At 44.9% G+C, this 20681-nt stretch overlaps 1 protein-coding gene and 1 pseudogene across 1 annotated transcript in view; one reads left to right on the top strand and one right to left on the bottom strand.

Annotated features, from left to right (window-relative positions):
* Nucleotides 1–244: 244 nt before the first annotated feature.
* LOC130118477 (polypyrimidine tract-binding protein 2-like) lies at nucleotides 245–9263 on the bottom strand (annotated as a pseudogene).
* A 2646-nt stretch (nucleotides 9264–11909) lies between these two features.
* The window catches only part of sntb1 (syntrophin, basic 1), an 85630-nt gene continuing 76858 nt past the window's right edge, over nucleotides 11910–20681 (top strand). The window contains exon 1 of the mRNA XM_056285767.1: nucleotides 11910–12631. Within this exon, the coding sequence (XP_056141742.1) occupies nucleotides 12100–12631 (532 nt within the window). The 5' untranslated portion in view covers nucleotides 11910–12099. The remainder of the gene's footprint in view (nucleotides 12632–20681) is intronic.

A 20681-nucleotide genomic window follows, 5' to 3' on the forward strand; every position in this document is an offset into this window, starting at 1 on the left:
CAGCCGTCAAATGCACTAGCTGGGCAACCACTGCAGAAATGATGAGGGAGACAGCTAGGACGATACTTGGTGTGTCATCAGGACAGAGGAAGGAAGACAAGGAGACTTGGTGGTGGAATGAGGAAGTACAGCAAAGTATACAGAGGAAGGGTTTGGCAAAGAAGAAGTGGGATAGTCAGAGAAATGAAGAAGTAGACAGGAGTACAAGGGGATGCAGCATAAAGCGAAGAGAGGTGGCAAAGGAAAAGGCATATGTTGAGTTGTGTGAGAGGTTGGACACTAAGGAAGGAGAAAAGGACTTGTACCGATTGGCTAGCTAGACAGAGGGACCAAACTAGGAAGGATGGGCAGCAGGTAAGGGCGATCAAGGATAGTGAAGGAAAGAAGAGTGACCCTTGCTGCTCATGTCTCCGTCTCTGATGGGCAGGTCAGGTCTGGTGTAATCTCTGCTCTTATTGTTGTTGTGCTTGACAGGCTTACTAGTTTACTGAAGTCTATCGGTAGAGTACAGCAAGAGTTATAAATGTTCTGTCCACCCAACGACAGTTTAGCCTGTTGGGCATTGACAGGGTCGCTGAACTATAGCAGAGCCTGAAACTGGTTATTCTTTGTGGAGGTTATAATCTTCAACACAGCCCCAAATTTACTGAAAATCTGTTGTAGAACATCCAGTGTCACAGGATAGAACATATTGTCAATTATAATCCACAGGATGGGGCTTGAGGGAGGAGCCAAGTCCAGAACTCCAGTGTCAGAGGATGACGAGCTTCTATCCTGAACTGCTGACACTGCCTAGGTCCTCTGGTTCAGAGCAGAGTCAGTCTTCGGTGCCTTATGGTTGGAGTACTGTATAAAGACAGGTGTGTTTTTGACCTGGGGTGTGACGGCTGTATAATAGTTGGCCATTGTGATGGCTGCTTTCTCTGTCCCCAACTTCAGAAAAGCCTGGTTCTTCCCCTTAGCATCAGTATGTTGGTGACCTTTCCAAAGGGCAGCCCAAGCGCAATGACCTGTCTCTGAGATGTCATTTGGAAGTTTCCTGATGTGTAGAACTCGAGATGGAGGAGAATCATCCAAGGGCTGTTTCTTACTGTGTCACCACCGTTTACAGTCAAAGAGTTAGGGCTGCTCTCATACATGTTGAGCTCATCTGGGCTTCCCTTCACACCAACTGCAATATCACCGTCTATTGCAGCTCTTTGTGCACTTCACTCTGTTCTTACACCAGCGCACCTATTACACCATGACGTAGATAAGACCCAACTAGTCGACTCTACGTCAGCATTGGCCTTGCAAGGTTCAGGGCTGGTTTAAAATGATAGATGGCGTGTTGAGTCTTTTTCAACCCAAAGAACAGTGGCCCAGTGGCGGCAAGGTGGCGCAGTGATTAGCGCTGTCACCTCCTGACACTGACGCGAGAAGGCCCTGGGTTCAAACCCCGGGGTTGTCCAGCCTTGGGGGTCATCCCAGGTCACCCTCTGTGTGGAGTTTGCGTGTTCTGTCTGTGTCTGCGGAGGGTTTTCTCCGGGTGCTCCGGTTTCCCCCACTCATCAAAAAGACACGCATGATGGCTACACAGCTAGGATGGGTTAGATGCAGAGCATAATTTCCCCACGGGGATCAATAAAGTGTCTCAAAAAATAAAAATGCTTATTTTTATAAAAACAAATGTAAATGTCAACATTATCACCAGCATTGATGTTTTATCACCGTACAGTCAAAATAAACACACAAGTGTTTAGAACCTCTTTAAATTTGCCCTTCTATTTACTATTCTGAAGATTATAGGGTATAAGCATATACAAGTGTTTCTCATACCATTATCTTTTATATTATAGAGGAGATTGTTTTTTGTTTTTTGGCGGTGCTCTTCTAAGTCTGATCACAGAATCTCTTAATGTCTAATCTAGATACTATAAGAAATGATTGTTTCATATCTACTATATGTAGCTGTCTCTAACTGTAGCTACAAATCTGCTGTGAAGCTGGATTTACCTATTAAAGCATCTTGAACACAAATGACACCCCAGAGACTCGCACTGGTTCATGTTAACAAGAGGTTGCTGAATCAAACAAAATCACTGAAATATGTTATGTAAGACATAGATTACATAGATGCAGCAAGAGCAAAAAAAAATTATATTCATTTTACCCACCACCACATCAGATAATTGGTTTACTTAATGTATGCTCCCTTAACAAAAAGCATTGCTTTTATTTGCCCCCTAAGCAACGGTCCTGACCTATTTACTCCTCTATTTACTCTTCTATCAGCGACTTCACACCTGCCTCAGAAATGAGGATGCCTGCTGATGATGATGCATTCAGTTCGTATGGATATTATCCTGCCGCACACTGATGAGTTTACTCAATAATTTCAACCAGCTAAATCTGTCTCTGTTTGACTCTGTGGCATCTAATAAAATCAGGGGGGGAAAATGTACCGTCAAGGCCAATTCCAGCGCTCAATAATCTGACTCGTGCTGTGAAGAGGGTAATCAGAGCAGATGAAAAGAGGTGTAAACTACAGTGTATTTTTATGGAAGCTGGATCTAATGAGGGGTAAAAATGCGGTTAACTATGCAAGAAAGAGACTTTCTCCCCTCCCCAGCTCTGAAAATAGATACATTTCCCTTTGTTTTGTATAACTGTGATGAAAGGAGCTTTGGCTTTCCCACCTGAAAGGAGAAGGAGCAGCGATGATGGGTAAAGCTACCAGAACAGCTTCCTTTTGGCAGACAATGCAGAACCTCTATACGGTTTAATGGACCTATCCAAGCACAAGCATCTTGGGACCCCAAAAAGTATGAGGAGCACAAAATTTTGGGCCACATTTAAGATAAGTTTACAACAATCTAGTTTTTACTGACAATTACATTTTAGCAGCATAGAAGTGTTAATTATATGTGTACTGTTATTTTCCCAAATCCAAATCTGTTTTTTCACTACTCCTCCTACAAATGTTTTGCAATTGTCACCAAATTTGGTACAGAGCATCTCTGGACCAAGCCACGTTTTCAGATGTTTATATTCCATACGGTTCCATACGGTTTGATTTCCCATACTAAATTGTCTCTAGGTGTGAATATGTTGGCCCTGTGATGGACTGGCAGCCTGTACAGGGTTTCTCCTTGCCTGCCGCCCAATGACTGCTGGGATAGGCTCCAGCATCCCCCGTGACCCGAATTCGGATAAGCGGCTTGGATAATTGGTGGATGTTATTTTCCATGTTGGAGCAGCCCAAGAAAAGTTCAGTGACTGTGTCAATAAGCATACTAGGACAAAACTAGATGCAGCATCCTTTTCAAGAAAAAAAAAAGACAATTTCTGCATATAGGTGTCATATTCAATGGCTTACCCCTTGTTTTGCTTTATTATCAACAACTCATAAATAGGCAATGGGTTTTACAAGACATGAAGGGCAATAAGCAAACATCATATTTGTATTACAACTGCAGAATGCATCTTCAGCGGTTTTTGTTTTATTTTTGAAATATTCTAAGTATGTTTATGTGTATCTGTGTGCATGGAATTTGTAAATGGTACCTCCTGAAAATTTTATGTATATTATTTGGTAATACATTTTCGAAAAGTCTGTGAGAGAATTTATTCATATGAAAATTTTCTAACAACATTGATTATGCTTCAACATATTGTGTCAGGGAAAATGATGATAATAAAAAATTATTAGATCCAGAATAACCTGCAGCTGTTTGATTTATGTTTCGGGCATCTGGCAGATGCTACAGATCAGTGCGACTGGAGCTACAGACCGGTGACAAAGGGAAAACCAACATAAATTGTCTTAGTAAGGTGTTGGGCCACCACGAGCCTCCAGAACAGCTTCAGTGCTCCTTGTCATAGAGTCCACAAGTCTGAACTCTACTGGAGGGATGGACACCATTCTTCTAAAACATTCCCTCATTTGGTGTTTCGATGATGGCGGTGGAGAGCGCTGTCTAACACATCAGCCCAAAATATCCCATAGGTGTTGAGTTGGGTTGAGATCTGGTGACTCAGACATAATTTTCAACCTCATCAAATCATTCGGTGACCCCTCGTACCTGTAGCGTAGGCAGAAATCACAGTGTGGGTGGTCACAGAGGAGATCAGGTGGGCCTAGCCCGTCCAAGACCAATTATACTTAATAGATTTTGAAATGCATATCCATCCATCCATCCATCCATCCATTATCTGAACCGCTTATCCTGCTCTCAGGGTCGTGGGGATGCTGGGGCCTATTCCAGCAGTCATTGGGCGGCAGGTTAACCAAAATAGGCCACTACAACTATACTTGCCTGAATGCACCACAGTTTAATCAAACAAGCCTTATACGTCATCAGAGGTAATATTACAGGCTCCAGCATGAATATTAACAACAGCATCACATAGCCTGGCATGGCGGCCACATATTTATACACACGCAGCTGACAGACGCAACAGCATCATCAATCAAGTGTATGGATAGATAAATATAGTCTTTGTTGCCCTGCAGGAAATTTGTTTTCACAGCTAGTACACGTACAGAAACATACAGATAACCGCACCACAACGTACAGATATACAGATACCTAAACGCATAACATTTATAAACACATAACATTCACTCACACCCACAAGATATATCTGACTCTGTGTTTGGTCAGTGAGGCAATTTGTTTAGTGCTGCTATGGCAGAAGGGACAACACTTCTGCCAAAGCGAGCTCTTCTTCATTTCAGAATTCTCCATCTGCAGCCTGATGGCAGTAGTGTGAGATGTAAAATGAGGGGCTGATCAGTGTCGTTCATTGTCGTGAGTGCGAGGCATGTGATGGCTCTGTCATTCATGTCTGAGAGGTTGGGTGGTGGGGAGCGGATGATCTTGGCGGCAGCAGGTGTGATCCTGGTAAGTTTGTTTTTTTGTTGGAGATGGACAGCATGATATAGTAACAGGGGGAAACAGTACAGCAGGATGGTTGGATTATATTTTTGTAAAGTAACAACAGGAGGTGGGGGGCAACGAAATGCTTTGAGCTTGTGGATGACATGGAGTCCCTGCTGGGATCAGTTATGGATATCAGTGATGTGTTGACCAAAGCTGAGTTTAGTGTCTAAAGTGACTTTAAGATATTTGAAATTGTCAACCCGTTCTACTGTCTTGCTGTGGATGGAGACGGGGTTCAGTCTAGTGAGGGGTGTGTTTGGTGTGGTAATGACCAGTGATTTTGTCTTGTCCACATTCAGTTGGAGGTAGTTATCTGTGCACCATTGTGTAAAATGAGAAATGGGGTGTTGATGGGCTGTGATGGAGTTATTGTCATTAAGTAGTCCCAGTATGGCAGTATCATCTGAGTATGTGTAGTAAGTAGTGATGGGTGAAGGGCTGATGCAGTCGTTTGTGTAGAGAGTGCAGAAAAGGGGACTGAGGACACAGCCTTGAGGGACTCCAGTGTTGGTGATGATGGTTGATGATGTTACTGTGATAGAAGTACACACAGGGCTGCTGACACTGGGGGAACACCAGGATTAATGCATGAACCCGAACCATGCATCAAACTTCTAAATAGCATTCCGAGAGTTCAATATCACAGTCGTTTCAGAGGAACAGGACGAGACAGATGAGCAGGAACAGGATCTTTCATTTGTAAGAATAGCTCCAGAGGGAGAAGAAGTGTCAGAGTGTGCTATCATTCTACCACCTCAAATCAGGTGTTCCCCTCATACACTGAGTTTGGTTTCAACCACTGATGCCAAAAGAGCAATTTAAGACGATTCAATTCTCTCCAGGCAAAATCATTCATCCATGGCAAAGTGTTCAGCCCCATGGAATGCTTCTAGTAGACCAAAATATGTGGAAATACTCAATGACTTGACTAACCAGCAACTGAAGACACCCTGCGTTTGTAGATGAAATTCTCTTTATGACTGTTTGAGTCAGCTGACATTTCTTCAGGAGAAGCTCCCCAAGATCATGCCTGCCTTGCAACTCCCACCATTCAAAGAGGTAGAGCTTGATTTCCTTGAGGGATACCGCAGAGTCCTCAAGCCCATTGCAATTGACCACCTTCAAGGTCAGACCTCATGCTACTATGGTGAGCTCTTTGCTGTTCAGGCTAAACAACATGCAGCTGTTCAGGCTAAACTACATGAACTTCAAGCTTCAAACCTGCGGTACTGCTTACATAAGCTTGCAAGCCACCATATCTGGCTTTGAGAAAAGGTTCCAGGAGCTTCTTACAGCTGAAGACTGATGTAAATGAAGCCATCCTTTCTACAGCAACCCACCCTTTTTTCAGATGAGGTGGTTGCCTCTCAAACTAGCTGCAGAGAAGAAGAGGATACAGTATCTATTTCTGAACTCAACTGAAGAGCTTGGCCTTGTGTCAGAAAGTCAGACTGCCTCATCAAACACCGCTGAAGAGAATGAAGATGATTTCTTCATCTTCTCTGACCAGGGTATGGGTAAACTACTCTCACTTCTGTGTCTCAAGGCTAAAGTGCAATTTCATGAGTTAATCATCAAAAATGAATATTCATCGATTAAAAAATAAATGAGCAGCTAGTTTCATGTCAAGTTTTGAAACATTTTTGTGATATTAAAAATCCTTGAATTTAATGCAAATTCATATTAACCTTGTTTCTCTGTTTGCCTCTACTGTTTCCAATCCCAGCAACAGGAACTGAGAGCCAGTTAGGCAGAGAGATGTTGCCTAGACACAGTAAAGCAGAGCTGAAGACCCTTCAGGTTCTGGAGGACCCCAGAAAGGACCTTTCCTCACTGGATTCATATCCACTGATCAAGCTACTCTTTGTGAGATTCAACACCACTTTGCCATCATCGGCACCAGTTGAGTGTCTCTTCTCCTTTGCAGGCATGGTTTACTGCCCTCACAGAAAGCGATTAACAGCTGAACTGATGGAGAAATTAGTTGTGCCGAAAAACAACTAAAACTGAAATGTAAAAAAAAGTTAGCTATTAGTTGTGCTGAAAAACAACTAAAACAGAAATGGAAGGACTGCAGTGTTAGGGGGATACACAAAGGTGTATACTTTTTTTTAGGTTGTTGTTGGCATTGGGGGAAGGGGGTATGTCTCTTTTCTACTATTTGGTGCTGTATCATACTCTACTGTAATTGTACTGTTATGTGTCTTTTGTACTCGTTCAATTGGTTGCTTGTATAGTTGGAGATCTCAGAAATTTACTTGCTCCACTGCACTTACATTCATCACTCTTGAAAAAGGCATCTGCTAAATGTCCATTCTTATTGTCTTCTGAAAGAACCAGTGCATCACTGTGGTCTACTGTTCAGCTCCCCCAGTTGCATTTCAGTTGGCTGTTCACTCAGTCAGTCAATGGTCACTTTGACTGACAGAAACCACCCAGCATGCACCCCTGAATTCGCAGCCTCCCACCTCCAAGATATCCTGATTGGCCACTTCAACTCTATGATATGGGGAAATTAGCAGAGGCCATCTTTTCAATGAAGGGGGGTTAAGGTCAGACCCATATCGAGGCTACCAAATGCCTAAAATGTGATATCAGTTTGTATAGAATGTATTTTTGCATTTTCAAATTACTTGTATTTTAATTAAATACATTTTCTCATACCAGTATTTTGATACATTTGATGAGCAAGTATTTGTAATTTGTAACAAGATACTTTATGATGTATTTGTGCCCATCTACACACACACACACACACACACACACACACACACACACACACACACACACACACACACACACACACACACACACAAAATCCAGTTGTACACCCAAAAAAATATACCAAATAAACAATCATTCTTAAATAGGCAATAGGCTACTACAGCCCAAAATTGTAAAATTTCTTGCTTTTGAGGATTACGGCAGGAGATGATGGGGATTGGAGTGAATTATTAGTTGAGGATGATGCCTGAACTTGAGCTGAATTCTCCCCCTCCTGTTCCTCACATCTTTCTGTGACAAACTTAAGCAAACTACTTTCTTTCACCATGATTTTTATCTTAACCTAAGATGCAAGCCGCTAGCTAGCTGAAAGTAGGCTTCTGCTCCTCTGTACACTGAGTGGAAGAGGAGGGGCTGCTCGCAATCTGGCATTTGCAAAATGCACTGCTACTCAAACAGTCTGACTTATCATCGTCATCATATGGTAAACAAGAAGCAGTTACCCAAAGGCTGCACACACACTGGCCCTTTTGGATAAGATTGCCCACCCCGGAATACACCGATGAGCCAATACATTAAAACCATCTGCCTAATATTGTGTAGGTCCCCCTCGTGCCGCCAAGACAGTTCTGACCTGTTGATGCATGGGCTCCATAAGACCTCTGAAGATGTCCTCTGGTATCTGGTACCAAGACATTAGCACCAGATCCTTTAATTACTGTAAGATCCAAGGTGGGTCCTCCATTGAGCGGACTTGTTTTTCCAACGTCAGCATCCCACAGATGCTAAATCAGATTGAGATCTGGAGAATTTGGAGGAGAGGGCAATACCACGAACACTTCATTATGTTCCCCAAACCATTCCTGAACAATGTGTGCAGTGTAGCAGGGTGCATTGTCCTGCTGAGAGAGGCCACTGCCATCAAGGAATACCATTGCCATGAAGGGATGCATCTAGTCTGCAAAGATATGTCAAAGTAACATCCACAAGAATGGCCGGACCCAGGGTTTCCCAGCAGAACATTCCCCAGAGCATCACACTCCCCCCACTAGCTTGTCGTCTTCCCACAGTGCATCCTGATGCCATCACTTACCCAGGTAAATGGTGCACACAGACATGGCCATCCACATAATCTAAAAGAAAACGGGACTCATCGGACCAGCCAACCTTCCACTGCTCCAAGGTTCAGTCCCAACGCCCCCATTGTAGGCACTTTCGACGGTGGACAGGTGTCATCGTGGGCGCTCTGACTGGTCTGCGGCTACGCAGCCCCATATACAGCAGGGTGCGATGCACTTTGTGTTGACACATTCCTCCCATAACCATCGCTAAAAAACTTTTGTGACCTGTGCCACCGTAGACCCTCTGTCAGTTCGGAGAGATGGAATAGCAGTTAGTTCCCTCATGCATTGATGAGCCTTGGGCGCCCAACACCCTGTCGTCAGTTTGTGGCTTGTCCCCCTCCTCGGAGCGCTGCCTCAGACCACCCACCACTGCTGACCGGTAGCCCCCCAAAAGCCGTGCTGTTTCAGAGATGCTCTGACCCAGTCTTCTGGCTCTGGCTATAACAACCTGACACTTGTCAAAGTCGCTCCGGTCTTTACGCCTGCTCATTTCTCCTGCATACACCTGATTGTTTGCTTACACCCAGACCTTGACATGGACCCTTGTTTGGAGATGATCAACGTTATTCATTTCGCCTGTGAGTGGTCATAATGTTTTGGCTCATCTGTGTAGAAGAAATAAATCTTGGTGTGTTTGCCGCTCACATGTATATGAGGTAAAATTTGCACAGCATCCTTTCTCTGGGTGCTTAGGGGAAAGGAAACAAACAAGGACAAGTTGGAGGAAAACAGAGTAAAGTAAAAGGAGAGACTATAAAGTAAAGAAAGCTGGGGAAGGAGGGGAGAAAAAAATGAAGGACAGAACGGAGCGGGGAGAAACAAAGGATGGAAGTACTGCAGCGTAAAGGGAAGTATGAAGTGAAGACAAAAGGGGGGTAAAGTCACCCCTCTGTCTGAGGTATGCAGGAAAATGGGGTCACAGCATTGATCTGTTGACGTGCAAATCAAAACAGGGGAAAAAAAAGAAATCTTCCCCAAATTGTTTTCTTGTCTGCGGTGTGTATAAACTAATGTCTGAGAAGTAATCGGAGGGTTGCTAGTTGACATCCAGAAATCCCCCGGACAGTAAGAAAGGTGTAGCCAGTGGGTGTTCTGGGACACGTTGCTTAGTTCAATGAAGATTGATGGAAAAGGGGACTTTTTTTCCCCTCTCACTAATTTTATCCTTGATAACATTGCACTCTGGGTTTGTTTGTTTTGAAGGCTTCTGGCACAACAAAGAATGAGCATTTTGTCTGAATGCTCATTTGCATATAAAAGTAAAAAAATCAATCATAGTTCTTACACCTCATTAAACAAAGGGACTTATTCTTAGACTTTCTCCTTTCTCTAAATAGGCTGAATCCCCTCGTTTGGTCTTCGGAGGTAATGCGTATTGATGTAGTGTTGGAAGGGGAGGTGGGCATGCTGCTGAAGGAAAGTGGGAATAATATCACTTGTGATTAGACTTCACTGTCCATTGAAAGGTGTGGGCAGGATTAATGTTTTGTAATGGAAATTCAAAACAGTTTGAATCACTCCACTTTGAAAATAGAGGGTCTGCTAGCATCCATACTGGAAAGTGAAAAGGAAAAAAAAGATCTATACATATCTATGGACATGCATTCATTATGTAATGGGAGAAAAAAGAGGTGTGATTCACAGGTCTGCTGTATGCAGCCACAGACATGTGCAAGGCCCACATGCTCACTTATGTTGTTTTAGTTGCTCGCATGCTTGACATTTTTGCAAGGCAATCAACATCTTCCAGAGAGGGGACGTTATAGATACCTAGATGTTGATGCTCTAGTTGTCCAGTGGTTGGACAGATTGTCTCATGACCACAGTTCCCGGTCTATTACCTTCGATTTGCCAATATAGGTACTAAAAGTTAGCTGTCCTGATGAAGTAGCAAGATGTGACACCCCCTATATGGGTGGCCCAAGTGGTCAAGGTGCACTCGCATATTTGGACATCAGGAATTCTGGCGGTGACCCATTGGGCCAACATTTGTCAAATGATGTTGGGGACCCAAATACCTGTGTTTCTGAGGTGTTTCCATTCGGATTGATTACATGTGAGCTTTAATAAAACCCTTGCATTGACCCTCGTGTAGTTCATTTTGGGTTGTGATACAAACTTCCTGACGCCTAACAGCTGAACAGTGTGGCACTTCTCCCAGTTCACCAGTAGGTGGCAAATCCACACTACGGCTGTGTGAGTGTATGGACGCGATACCTCTGAACAGGTAATGGGAACCTGTCCATCTCACCGTATTGGTTTCGGGAAAACCTTTTCGGTTGTTGAGGTGATCAAAATAGTGTTGTTTTCCAGGAGGCCTCTGCAACAGTGGAAACACTGATGTGCAGTGTACATGTGTGTGGTGTGAATCACGCAGCCGGCAATGCAGTCATGCCAGTTACATTTATTAGGCTGAGAGACAGGGCTAAAAAGAGCACTTTAGATAAAAGTATCTAAGCTTTGTTTAATTATCATTATTATTATTACTCGTGACTGCATCAGTGCCTCAACTCTTGCCATCTCCAGTGCTCGCGTTCGCGCGTTTGAAATCTCGTATTTGATTGACAGATCGTGACGATATTTTTCGAAATAATGATAATAATAATTAATAATGATAATGCGGGAGAATCCCTCCCCTCTTCGTTCGTTGCCGGGTCTCCAAACCGGCAGAGGCGCATTCCTTTACGCGCGCTCCCGACGCGGTGCAGTCGAGTTGCGGGTGAAACCCGTCCGTCAGATTAGGAGCGGGACTCGGATTAGAGCGTTCACACGGTAGAAACTTCAGCGTGTTCATTTCTGAATGGTACGGCCGCCCTTACTGCTAGTCTTCCTTCACTCTCCAATATTTTGGGAATATGTTCTATAACTTGGTTTTGTTTTTGTAAATAAACAACAAAAAAGAAAAAAGGGCTTGTTGTAGATTTGTGGATAGAAAATTGTATTTACTTGTTTACCTTCAGCACATTCGCCGCTGCCTAATTTCTGGTGCGGGTCTAAAAGGGAGAAGGGGGGGGGTGTTTTGTTTATGCAGTGGTGGAGATGGGGTTTCCTACCGGCGGGAACAAACTCCACCCAACTTGATAGGATCGCGCGCCGGCGGAGCGGGGAGCGGGGAGCGCAGAGCGGAGCCGCTGCTCTGTGTGAGCGGACGGGCGCTGCTGAGCAGGTCCCGCAGGGAAGTTCAGAGGGGGTCGAAATCCGGCGTGTTTCAACTCCGCCAAAGGCTGCGGGAGCTGAGAGGGGCGACAACGGGGAGCGATAACACAAACCTCAATGGCATTTTAGAGAAGCGGGGGGAGAGACAAGAGGGGGAAAAGTGCCGAAAGATGGCGGTGGTAATAGCGACGGGACTTTCAGGTGTGCAGAAAAGTGGACTTTTGGAGGTTTTGGTGCGGGATCGGTGGCACAAAGTTTTGGCCAACTTGAACGAGGAAGCGCTCACGCTGAGCTGCGAGGAGACGGGCATCCACGACGGCGTCAACTCCAACGGGGTCACCAACGGCTCTTACAATGGGAACAACAACACGGCGGGTCACCCCAGTCCCAAAAGTGTGCGCACCGCCGCGTACTACACGGATTCCCCGGAGCAAGTGCCCGAGGCCATCGCCAACCGAAAGCGATCCGTCACGGTGGCCAAGCAGGAGGTCGGGGGTCTCGGCATCAGCATCAAAGGTGGGAAGGAGAACAAGATGCCCATCCTGATCAGTAAAATATTCCGGGGGCTCGCCGCGGACCAGACCCAGGCTCTCTACGTCGGGGACGCTATTCTGTCGGTCAACGGTGTGAACCTGCGGGACGCGACCCATGACGAGGCCGTGCAGACGCTGAAAAGGGCCGGCAGGGAAGTGACGCTAGAAGGTAGGTCGAGCGAGAACAAGGGTTACACGTGCTGTTTTTTTGTTGTGTTCGATTCCCCGTCAGGGACAAGAATGGCAAATAACGAGGATCAGAGTCCGTTTTCAGTACGTTCACACACGTACAGGGAATTTGGTTTCGACACATTTCTCCCTCAAAGTGGACCAGAGAAATAGGATTACACGGGATTAAATGCTTCAAAACACCAGCGCGGTTTGACGTTTCATTTGGTCTCGAACCTCTGATGACGACTGTTCAGTGGGAACGTTAACCGCACTGGGTTAACTGGGTTTTGGAGCATTTGCACAAGTCTGCCAGTCTTGTTTCTCTGATCCATTTCGATTTCTATGGCTGCACCCGAAGAAGTTTTTTTGATTCGTGTGCATCTTTGGGACACATTGCTCTCTCAGAAACACAGGGTAAAAGAATAGTAGGAAAAAATACTAGGATAAAGAAATAGATATATAGATCTACCTAAAACTTGCACTTTTTAACTAAGTGTAGCGTGTCAATGTTTTGCACCACCATAGTCCGTTTTACGTGAGGGGAACTTGGTTCCAGTGCTGGATGCCAGCAGTCCCTGGGTCAGCAGTTATTATGAAAAAAGATGGATAAAAATGACTCATGTAAATCTGTAATTTTTCACTTTCAAGTTTTTTTTTTTTTACTTTAATCTCCTGTCCTGAACCTTGTGTGTTTTCCCCGTGTGTGTGTGGGTTTCCTCCGGGTGGTCCGGTTTCCTCCCACAGTCCAAAGACATGCAGGTCTGGTGAATCAGTCATACTAAATTGCCCCTAGGTATGAATGTGTGTGTGTGTCTGTGTGTGTGTGTGTGGGCCCTGTGTGACAGTCTGGCGGCCTGTCCAGGGTGTCTCCCCGCCTGCCACCCAATGACTGGTGGGATAGGCTCCAGCGTCTCCGCGACTCTGAGAACAGGGTGGGTGGTTTGGATAATGGATGCATGGATCTCCTGCCCCGAGTCACAAATTTGAAGAGAAGCTGAGACTTTTTTGACACCTCTGCAAGATTAGATGGTTCGCAGTGGACAGTGTCAGGACAGAGGAGCGAGAGGGAATGAATGACATGTGACAGGAGCTGTGACAGGGCAGCCATAGTAGGCCTGCATCGTGGTATGCGCCTCGCTGTTGGACGCCCCTGGCTTATCCTGTAGCCTAGGTAAGGAATGTGCAGGTGACTGGCGTAGTGTTTTAAGAAGGCATAGCATGCATTTCTCAGGAAGCGGTTATTATGCAATCACATGGCACCATGGGAGACTCCTATCCCCTGTATCCCACCTTCTTTGCCTTCCCTCCCCTCCACTCTCAGCCTTTGCTCACTCTGTCTCTGTCTACCTTTTGTTGAATACACACACACACACACACACACACACACATACACACACACGTACACGTAGACCCCCCCCCCCAAATGGGAAGACGGGCTCCTGTAGAGGGAAAACCAGGACCCAGCTGAGAGCTTACTGAGATAAGAGACAGGAGGAGAAGGAGAGTATGGAGGAAGAGAGATAGAGTGGAAATGACAAAAGAGAGGGAAGGAGTGAGCAAAGCGGGAGATGAAAGAGGGAAGGTGAGCAGAACAACAGCGAAAGGAAAGGCAGATATGACTACGCAGAGAAGAAAGGAAGGGGCTTACGTCACTACGCCAGAAGAAGAGTACAGTCATAACTTTACTTAAGCATTTGCAGAAGCTGCGAGTATTAAACACAAAAAGAAGATCACTTCATCGGCAAGTCACACAAGTACGGTGCAACGCAGTGTGTTTCGAGCGAGACCGAGAGATCCTTCGCAGCTTGGAACGTGCTCAGCACATGATGAGCCATGTAGGGATGCTCCCATGTCCCTTTTTCATTGCCGGTATTGATTGTGAGTACGAATCTCGTAAGTCTTGGCTGATACCGAATACCAGTCTGACCCACTGCTTTTGCTGAACAGTGCAGAATCAGACCACTATAGTTTGAGGTACATGAGCAAAATATTCAGACGCAAAGTGAAATACAAGCTTCCATGTACCAAAAATCAAGTTGTCAGATTTTAATCGCTTGTCAAATCTCCAATACCGACACCCCATTTTTGGCTGGTGTTGGCCTGATATGTGATACCAGTATCGGTACTGGTTCATCCCCAGAGCCATGTAAACTTTCAAGTCAAATAGACATAAACGTATGCTGAGAAGCGGTGGCCTAGTTAGAGGAGAGGAGAAATCAGCAGGAAACATCTGATTCAACCATTAGGAAAGACAGTATTTCTCAGGGGATAGGGCTGTGTGTGTGTGTGTGTGTGTGTGTGGATGTGTGTGTGTGTGTGTGGCTGTGCGTGTTTGTGTGTGTGGCTGTGCGTGTGTGTGTGTGTGCGTGCACACTCTATGACTGTGACTGTGCAGCTTCTGGCATCAGACAAGCCATCTTGAAAATTCATCAGAAAGGGCTAACATTAATTTCACTAAAAATAGACGATGACTGCTCACACCTGTCTGAAGTGAAAAACAGATGTGTCCGTTCTACGATCTTTAAGCAAAACACTACACATGGGGCACTTCGGGGCATGTACACACTGTTTAGGATGCAGGTGTTGTCTAAAGCCGTCCTAAACGCCATGCTAGACTATGGGAGAGTAAGCCAGCGATGAAGTCAACCGAAAATGACTAATGCGGTTAACAAAAGAGTCGACACAATGAGAAGAACAAGAACAGTAAGAACCATAGTGAGAGTAAGACTGATAATTGATCGATTCCATCAGAGCGATATTGTTATTATGACATGATAAGGATGTGTTAATGAATTACAGATATTAATACCAATAACCTTGAGCAGCAACCGGGACGGCTCGGAAGAGTGGGGTAATTGGCCAAGTACAATTGGGAAGGGGGGGGGGACAACAATAACCTTAATGCGCCATGTAGTATACCCTGCACTTTTTAAACACTAAAATTAAACAACAGGAAGTGGCATAATTAAGCAGGGGCTTTAAAGGTGTAATATATATATATATAAAATTAACAACGTCAGGGAGACATAAAAAGAAATTTAAAAAGGGATGTAAACCGATCGAAGGGGAGGATGAATGTGGAAGAAAAAGAAAACAACACGCTGAGAAAACATCGCACAAAAGCCGGTCTGTTAAAGCAAGGATTCAGGAGTGATTTAAAAGCAAACACTAATTGGGTCTGCCTAAGCTCCTTAATGGATGGCTCGTTCCAAAGTACCAAAGGCCTGAGTGGCCACACATGGCTGTGGCCCCACCAGCAACTGTTAAAGAGTCACTTGTTCAGATGCAAGTTATGGCAGCTAACCTTCACATAGCATTTAAACACACACACTCACACACACATACACACATACACACACACACACACACACACACACACACACGTGTGTGACAGTGATTGTGACCGTCACGGTGGCAACAGTAGAAACTTTAGGAAGGGCAACATACTTTAGACCAACTACTAGAAGAAGACACTTAAACTGAAGTGTTGCCTTACACTGATCCCCAGTAGTCCCAGTTGGGGTACTGATTTCCATGTAAACACATCTTGTGGTGACTTGAAGAAATGCTGTTTTGGTATTGTGGAGTGACCTTATTGAAATTTCTCAGAAATACTGTTACTGCTTCCAAAAAAAATTTTTTTTTACTCCCCCCTTTTTCTTCCCAGTTGTACTTGGCCAATTACCCCACTCTTCCTAGTAGTCCTGGTCGCTGCTCCACCCCCGTCTGCCGATCCAGGGAGGGCTGCAGACTACCACATGCTTCCTCCGATACATGTGGAGTCACCAGCCGCTTCTTTTCACCTGACAGTGAGGAGTTTCACCAGGGGGACGTAGCGCGTGGGAGGATCACGCAATTCCTCCCAGTTCCCCCTCCCCCTGAACAGGCACACTGACCGACCAGAAGGGGCACTAGTGCAGCGACCAGGACCCATGCCAACATCCGGCTTTCCACCCGCAGTCAATTGTGCCAATTGTGTCTGTAGGGACGCCCGACCAAGCCGGAGGCAACACAGGGATTTGAACCGGCGATCCCTGTGTTGGTAGGCAACGGAATAGACCGCCATGCCACCCGGACGCCCTGCTTCCAAAAATGTTCAGTTGATTCAAGAATAGTTTTTTCCCCTCTGAACCTGTGGCAGGTAGATTAGATGTGGTTTTTAGGACAACTAGACAGGCTTTTTTTTTAAAGAGGGGTTGAATCTAAATATGTTTGAATCAAGAGGGGAAAGTGCCAGAGGCTAGCAAGCCTTATTTCCTAGTGGGTGTACCAGGGCTGTGTGAGTCCACCATCTCTCTGAGAAGCCTTGCAGGACAGACGTCTAAAGAGCGTGACGTAGGTTTTCTACATGAAATAGTCTCCAAGTGGAGGCTTCTTCTTTTTTTTTCTTTTTTTTTTTCCAGAGCAGCATTAGTAGAGATAACACAGACAGTTTGTCTGAGGGAGTGACGTAGCGCCTTGTATTAATAAGCGCCGTGGAAAAGTTCACAAATCTTCAGGGAGGCTTTAGCACAAAAACAAGGTGGAGGATTAACGTTAGACTTTAATAGTATTGAATTAAATCCTCGGGCGGCGATGCGAGAAAAGCGCCGCAAAAAATCAACTTAAAACTGATTTGCGGAAAATCTTGGAGAGGGTGAAGGCTTTAGCGATATGTCACTTTGCTGTGTACAGTAAATCCTTGAGCAATCCCTTGAAAAGAGCCGCAGTATATTTGGTTTCTCAGCCTTTAACGCCTCTCTCTACCAAGTATGCCCGTTCAGCCGCTGTTTGCTTGGGGTTTTCTACTCTGAGGGGGGACAACAGAGGCCCAGTGTAGCGAAACATCCACACACTGACTGTAGTGTGCACAGCCTAACAGACAGACAGGAAGTGAGTCAGTATCTGATAGCCTCACCTTGAGTCGCCGTGCTTGTCATCACCTTACACGTGTGGGTCGGTGAGTGCACCCTACATTGTGTGTATGCTGTAAGCAGTAGGTGATGTGGAGTCACATCATGGTCACTCCCTAATATTGTGTCTCAGTGTGCGGTCATCAGGTTGTGTGTGTATGTGTGCGTGTGTGTGTGTATGTGTGTGTGTATGTATGTGTGTGTGTTTGTGTGTGTGTGTTTTCCTGGTTAATAATTCCGGAGACAAAAAGCCTACACCAATGAATGAAGAGGTCAGTATCCCTGTGTGTGTGTGTGTGTGTGTGTGTGTGTGTATGTGCGCGTGTGTGTGTGATTTCCTGCTAAATAATTCCGGAGACAAAAAGCCTACGCCAATGAATGAAGAGGTCAGTATCCCTGTGTGTGTGTGTGTGTGTGTGTGTGTGTGTGTGTGTGTGTGTGTGTGTGTGTGTGTGTGTGTGTGTGTGTGTGTGTGTGTGTGTGTGTGTGTGTGTGTGTGTGCGTGTGTGTGATTTCCTGCTAAATAATTCCAGAGACAAAACGCCTACTCCAATGAATGAAGAGGTCAGTATCCCTGTGTGTGTGTGTGTGTGTGTGTGTGTGTGTGTGTGTGTGTGTGTGTGTGTGTGTGTGTGTGTGTGTGTGTGTGTGTAAGTACGTGTCTACTGTCTGCGTTGCCATTTAATTAGTCATCAGTGGTGTAATCACACTGTAATACTTCACTCTGTGTGTGTGCGTGAGTGCATGCGCGTGTGTGTGCGTGTGGAGAGCGAGACAGACGGGGTGGGGGTGGGGGGGGAAGTGGTGTCTTCTGTCTGACTGGTTTTGCCATTAGAGAAGCTATCAGCACCTTTGGCAGAGTTTGCATTCTTCCTGTGCTGCGAACAGATGACGGTGATGGTGATGATAACAACAACAACAACTGCGGCGGGTGAAGATAATGATCATTGTTGTGATGATGATGATGATGATGATGATGATGATGATGACGATAGTAGATGGAATCAATCACTCTTGTCCTCTGTGTGTTTGTTAATGCAGGTGAGAGAATTTGAGACAGTGAGCTAAAGCTGGCCTTTCCCGGTTTTAGATAAAAAAAACAACAACACAAAAACAACCTTTTCAGGATTGCTTCTTCATGTTCTGGCTCTTGGTGGGCAGAGACTGAAGTAATGCTGCAGCTCGATCATATAGGCAGCAGATACACCCCAAGGGTAAGCAATTTGTTTGGCTGACTCATATAGAGTAATGTGTAATTTGGATGACCTGGAAGCTATCCAACAGTCGTTGTTAACATAGGCTGGTGCAATGGCCCCGAGATATGAGCTCTTGTGTGAGAGCCGGGTCACAATACCGAGCACTTATTGCATATAAAAGAGAATGACTTCGCATAATGGATTTATGAATCGTGCCTTATAACCGGTCCAGTGCCAGAGTGAATTGTCGAAACACTGTTTGCCCGAACACACACCCTTTATGTATTTGCCCGAGGATGTGTGTTTCGTTGCGCTTCCATTGAACAAGTAATGCTGGTTTTAATGTGACTTAATGCTAAAGGTCGGAACACGTATAGTCATTTCTGCAGTACCATCTTTTAAAAAGTAAGTCAAGTTTATTTGTACTGCCCAAATTCACAAAGTTAGTCCTGAAGGGCTTTGCAATCAGTGCGATTTACGACAACCCCTAGCCTTACACCCATACACACACAGTTGACTACACATTTCAGTTTTCCCACTGTGACCAAGCCTTATTCTTAGTTAATTAAAAAAAAATATGGCAGCCTAATTGACGAGAGACAGTACGTAGCCATAGTTAATGTGTGTAGAAAAAGAAGTTTTACTGTGTTGCTCCTGGCCTCTTGTATTAGGGGTGGTATAATGGGCCGCTGGCCTACTTTTGTTGGCTCTCCATCTGACAAGAGCAGCAATACATTTTAATGAGTCCAGGATCCACGGTTAGAATATACTAGATTGAAAAAGAATAAGAAATCTTGCTCGAGCCATTCTAAAAACATATTTTGGCCATCAGAAAACAAATTCGTCTGAAAACCCGAGCGTCTTTGTCTCCAATTTCTCTTTCTCCTCCTCTTCTGTTTGTGCCAAGATGTCAGCTAGCAAGGAGTTAAGAACAATTTTTACTTTTTGGTTCCGAGACCTCATCGACAAGTATTCCTACCTATGCCTGTTTTATTTTGAACGTCTTTTTAAGACTAAATGAGGCCCTCAGCGTTCTCGCAGCGCTGTTAAGTGACATTTGAATGCAGTTGTTTGGATATCGGTCCAAAATTCCACAGAGACGCCTTCAGGGGAGGTTTATACAAGCTTTTTGTGCCGCGCTTGGGTAAAAACTCATTCTGCAAAAGCTTTGTTATGGAAAGTTTTGTTTTTAACTTTAATTTTTCTGTTCATGTTTCTGTTTTGTTCTTCTGTTCTCCTTCCAACAATTACCATTGTCAAATCTACCACTTTCTCTCCCACTGGCGTAATGAGAGTCGTATTTCATCTGACAGCCTCTTCCACCAAATAAGCTTGCCCAATTTAAGCGGTTGTGGTGAGGTCCAGCAGCTTCGGACCTCTCTGAATATTGATGATCATTAAGTAAAACAAGTACACGAAGAGATGGTTAGTTTAATTGCATTTAATGTTGTAGACAGGCTTGTGTGTGTGTGCACACATGTTTGTATTTGTGTTTGCATGCATGTGTGTGTGTGTGTGTGTGTGTGTGTGTGTGTGTGTGTGTGTGTGTGTGTGTGTGTGTGCAATAGCGGAACGCTGTAAAACCATTTTGCTGTCAGAATTATATCTAAAAAGGGGAAGTGGGAGAAAAAAAGATAAGTCTGTGTGTGTGTGTGTGTGTGTGTGTGTGTGTTCCTGCATGTGCATATGTCCGTGCAAGTGTTCACGCGAGTGATTAAGGGTGTTCATTTATGACCAAACTTGATGTCAGTGACTTACCAGTCAACTGCAGTCATGTTAGATTTCATCTCAGTCTTCAGGTCCCTACAGCTGACTTCCTGCCGTCACATCGAGCTCTTAACATGTATGAAGGAACAGATCGATCCATTTGTAGCATGTGTAAGTTATTAGGTTTTGAATTTAGATGAACAGAGTTTGCGAGGAGGCGAATGGCGTCTGCACAGGATCAATGTGTTTGGAA

Source organism: Lampris incognitus, chromosome 9 (assembly GCF_029633865.1).
Source record: "Lampris incognitus isolate fLamInc1 chromosome 9, fLamInc1.hap2, whole genome shotgun sequence".
In the NCBI taxonomy this organism is placed as follows: domain Eukaryota; kingdom Metazoa; phylum Chordata; class Actinopteri; order Lampriformes; family Lampridae; genus Lampris; species Lampris incognitus.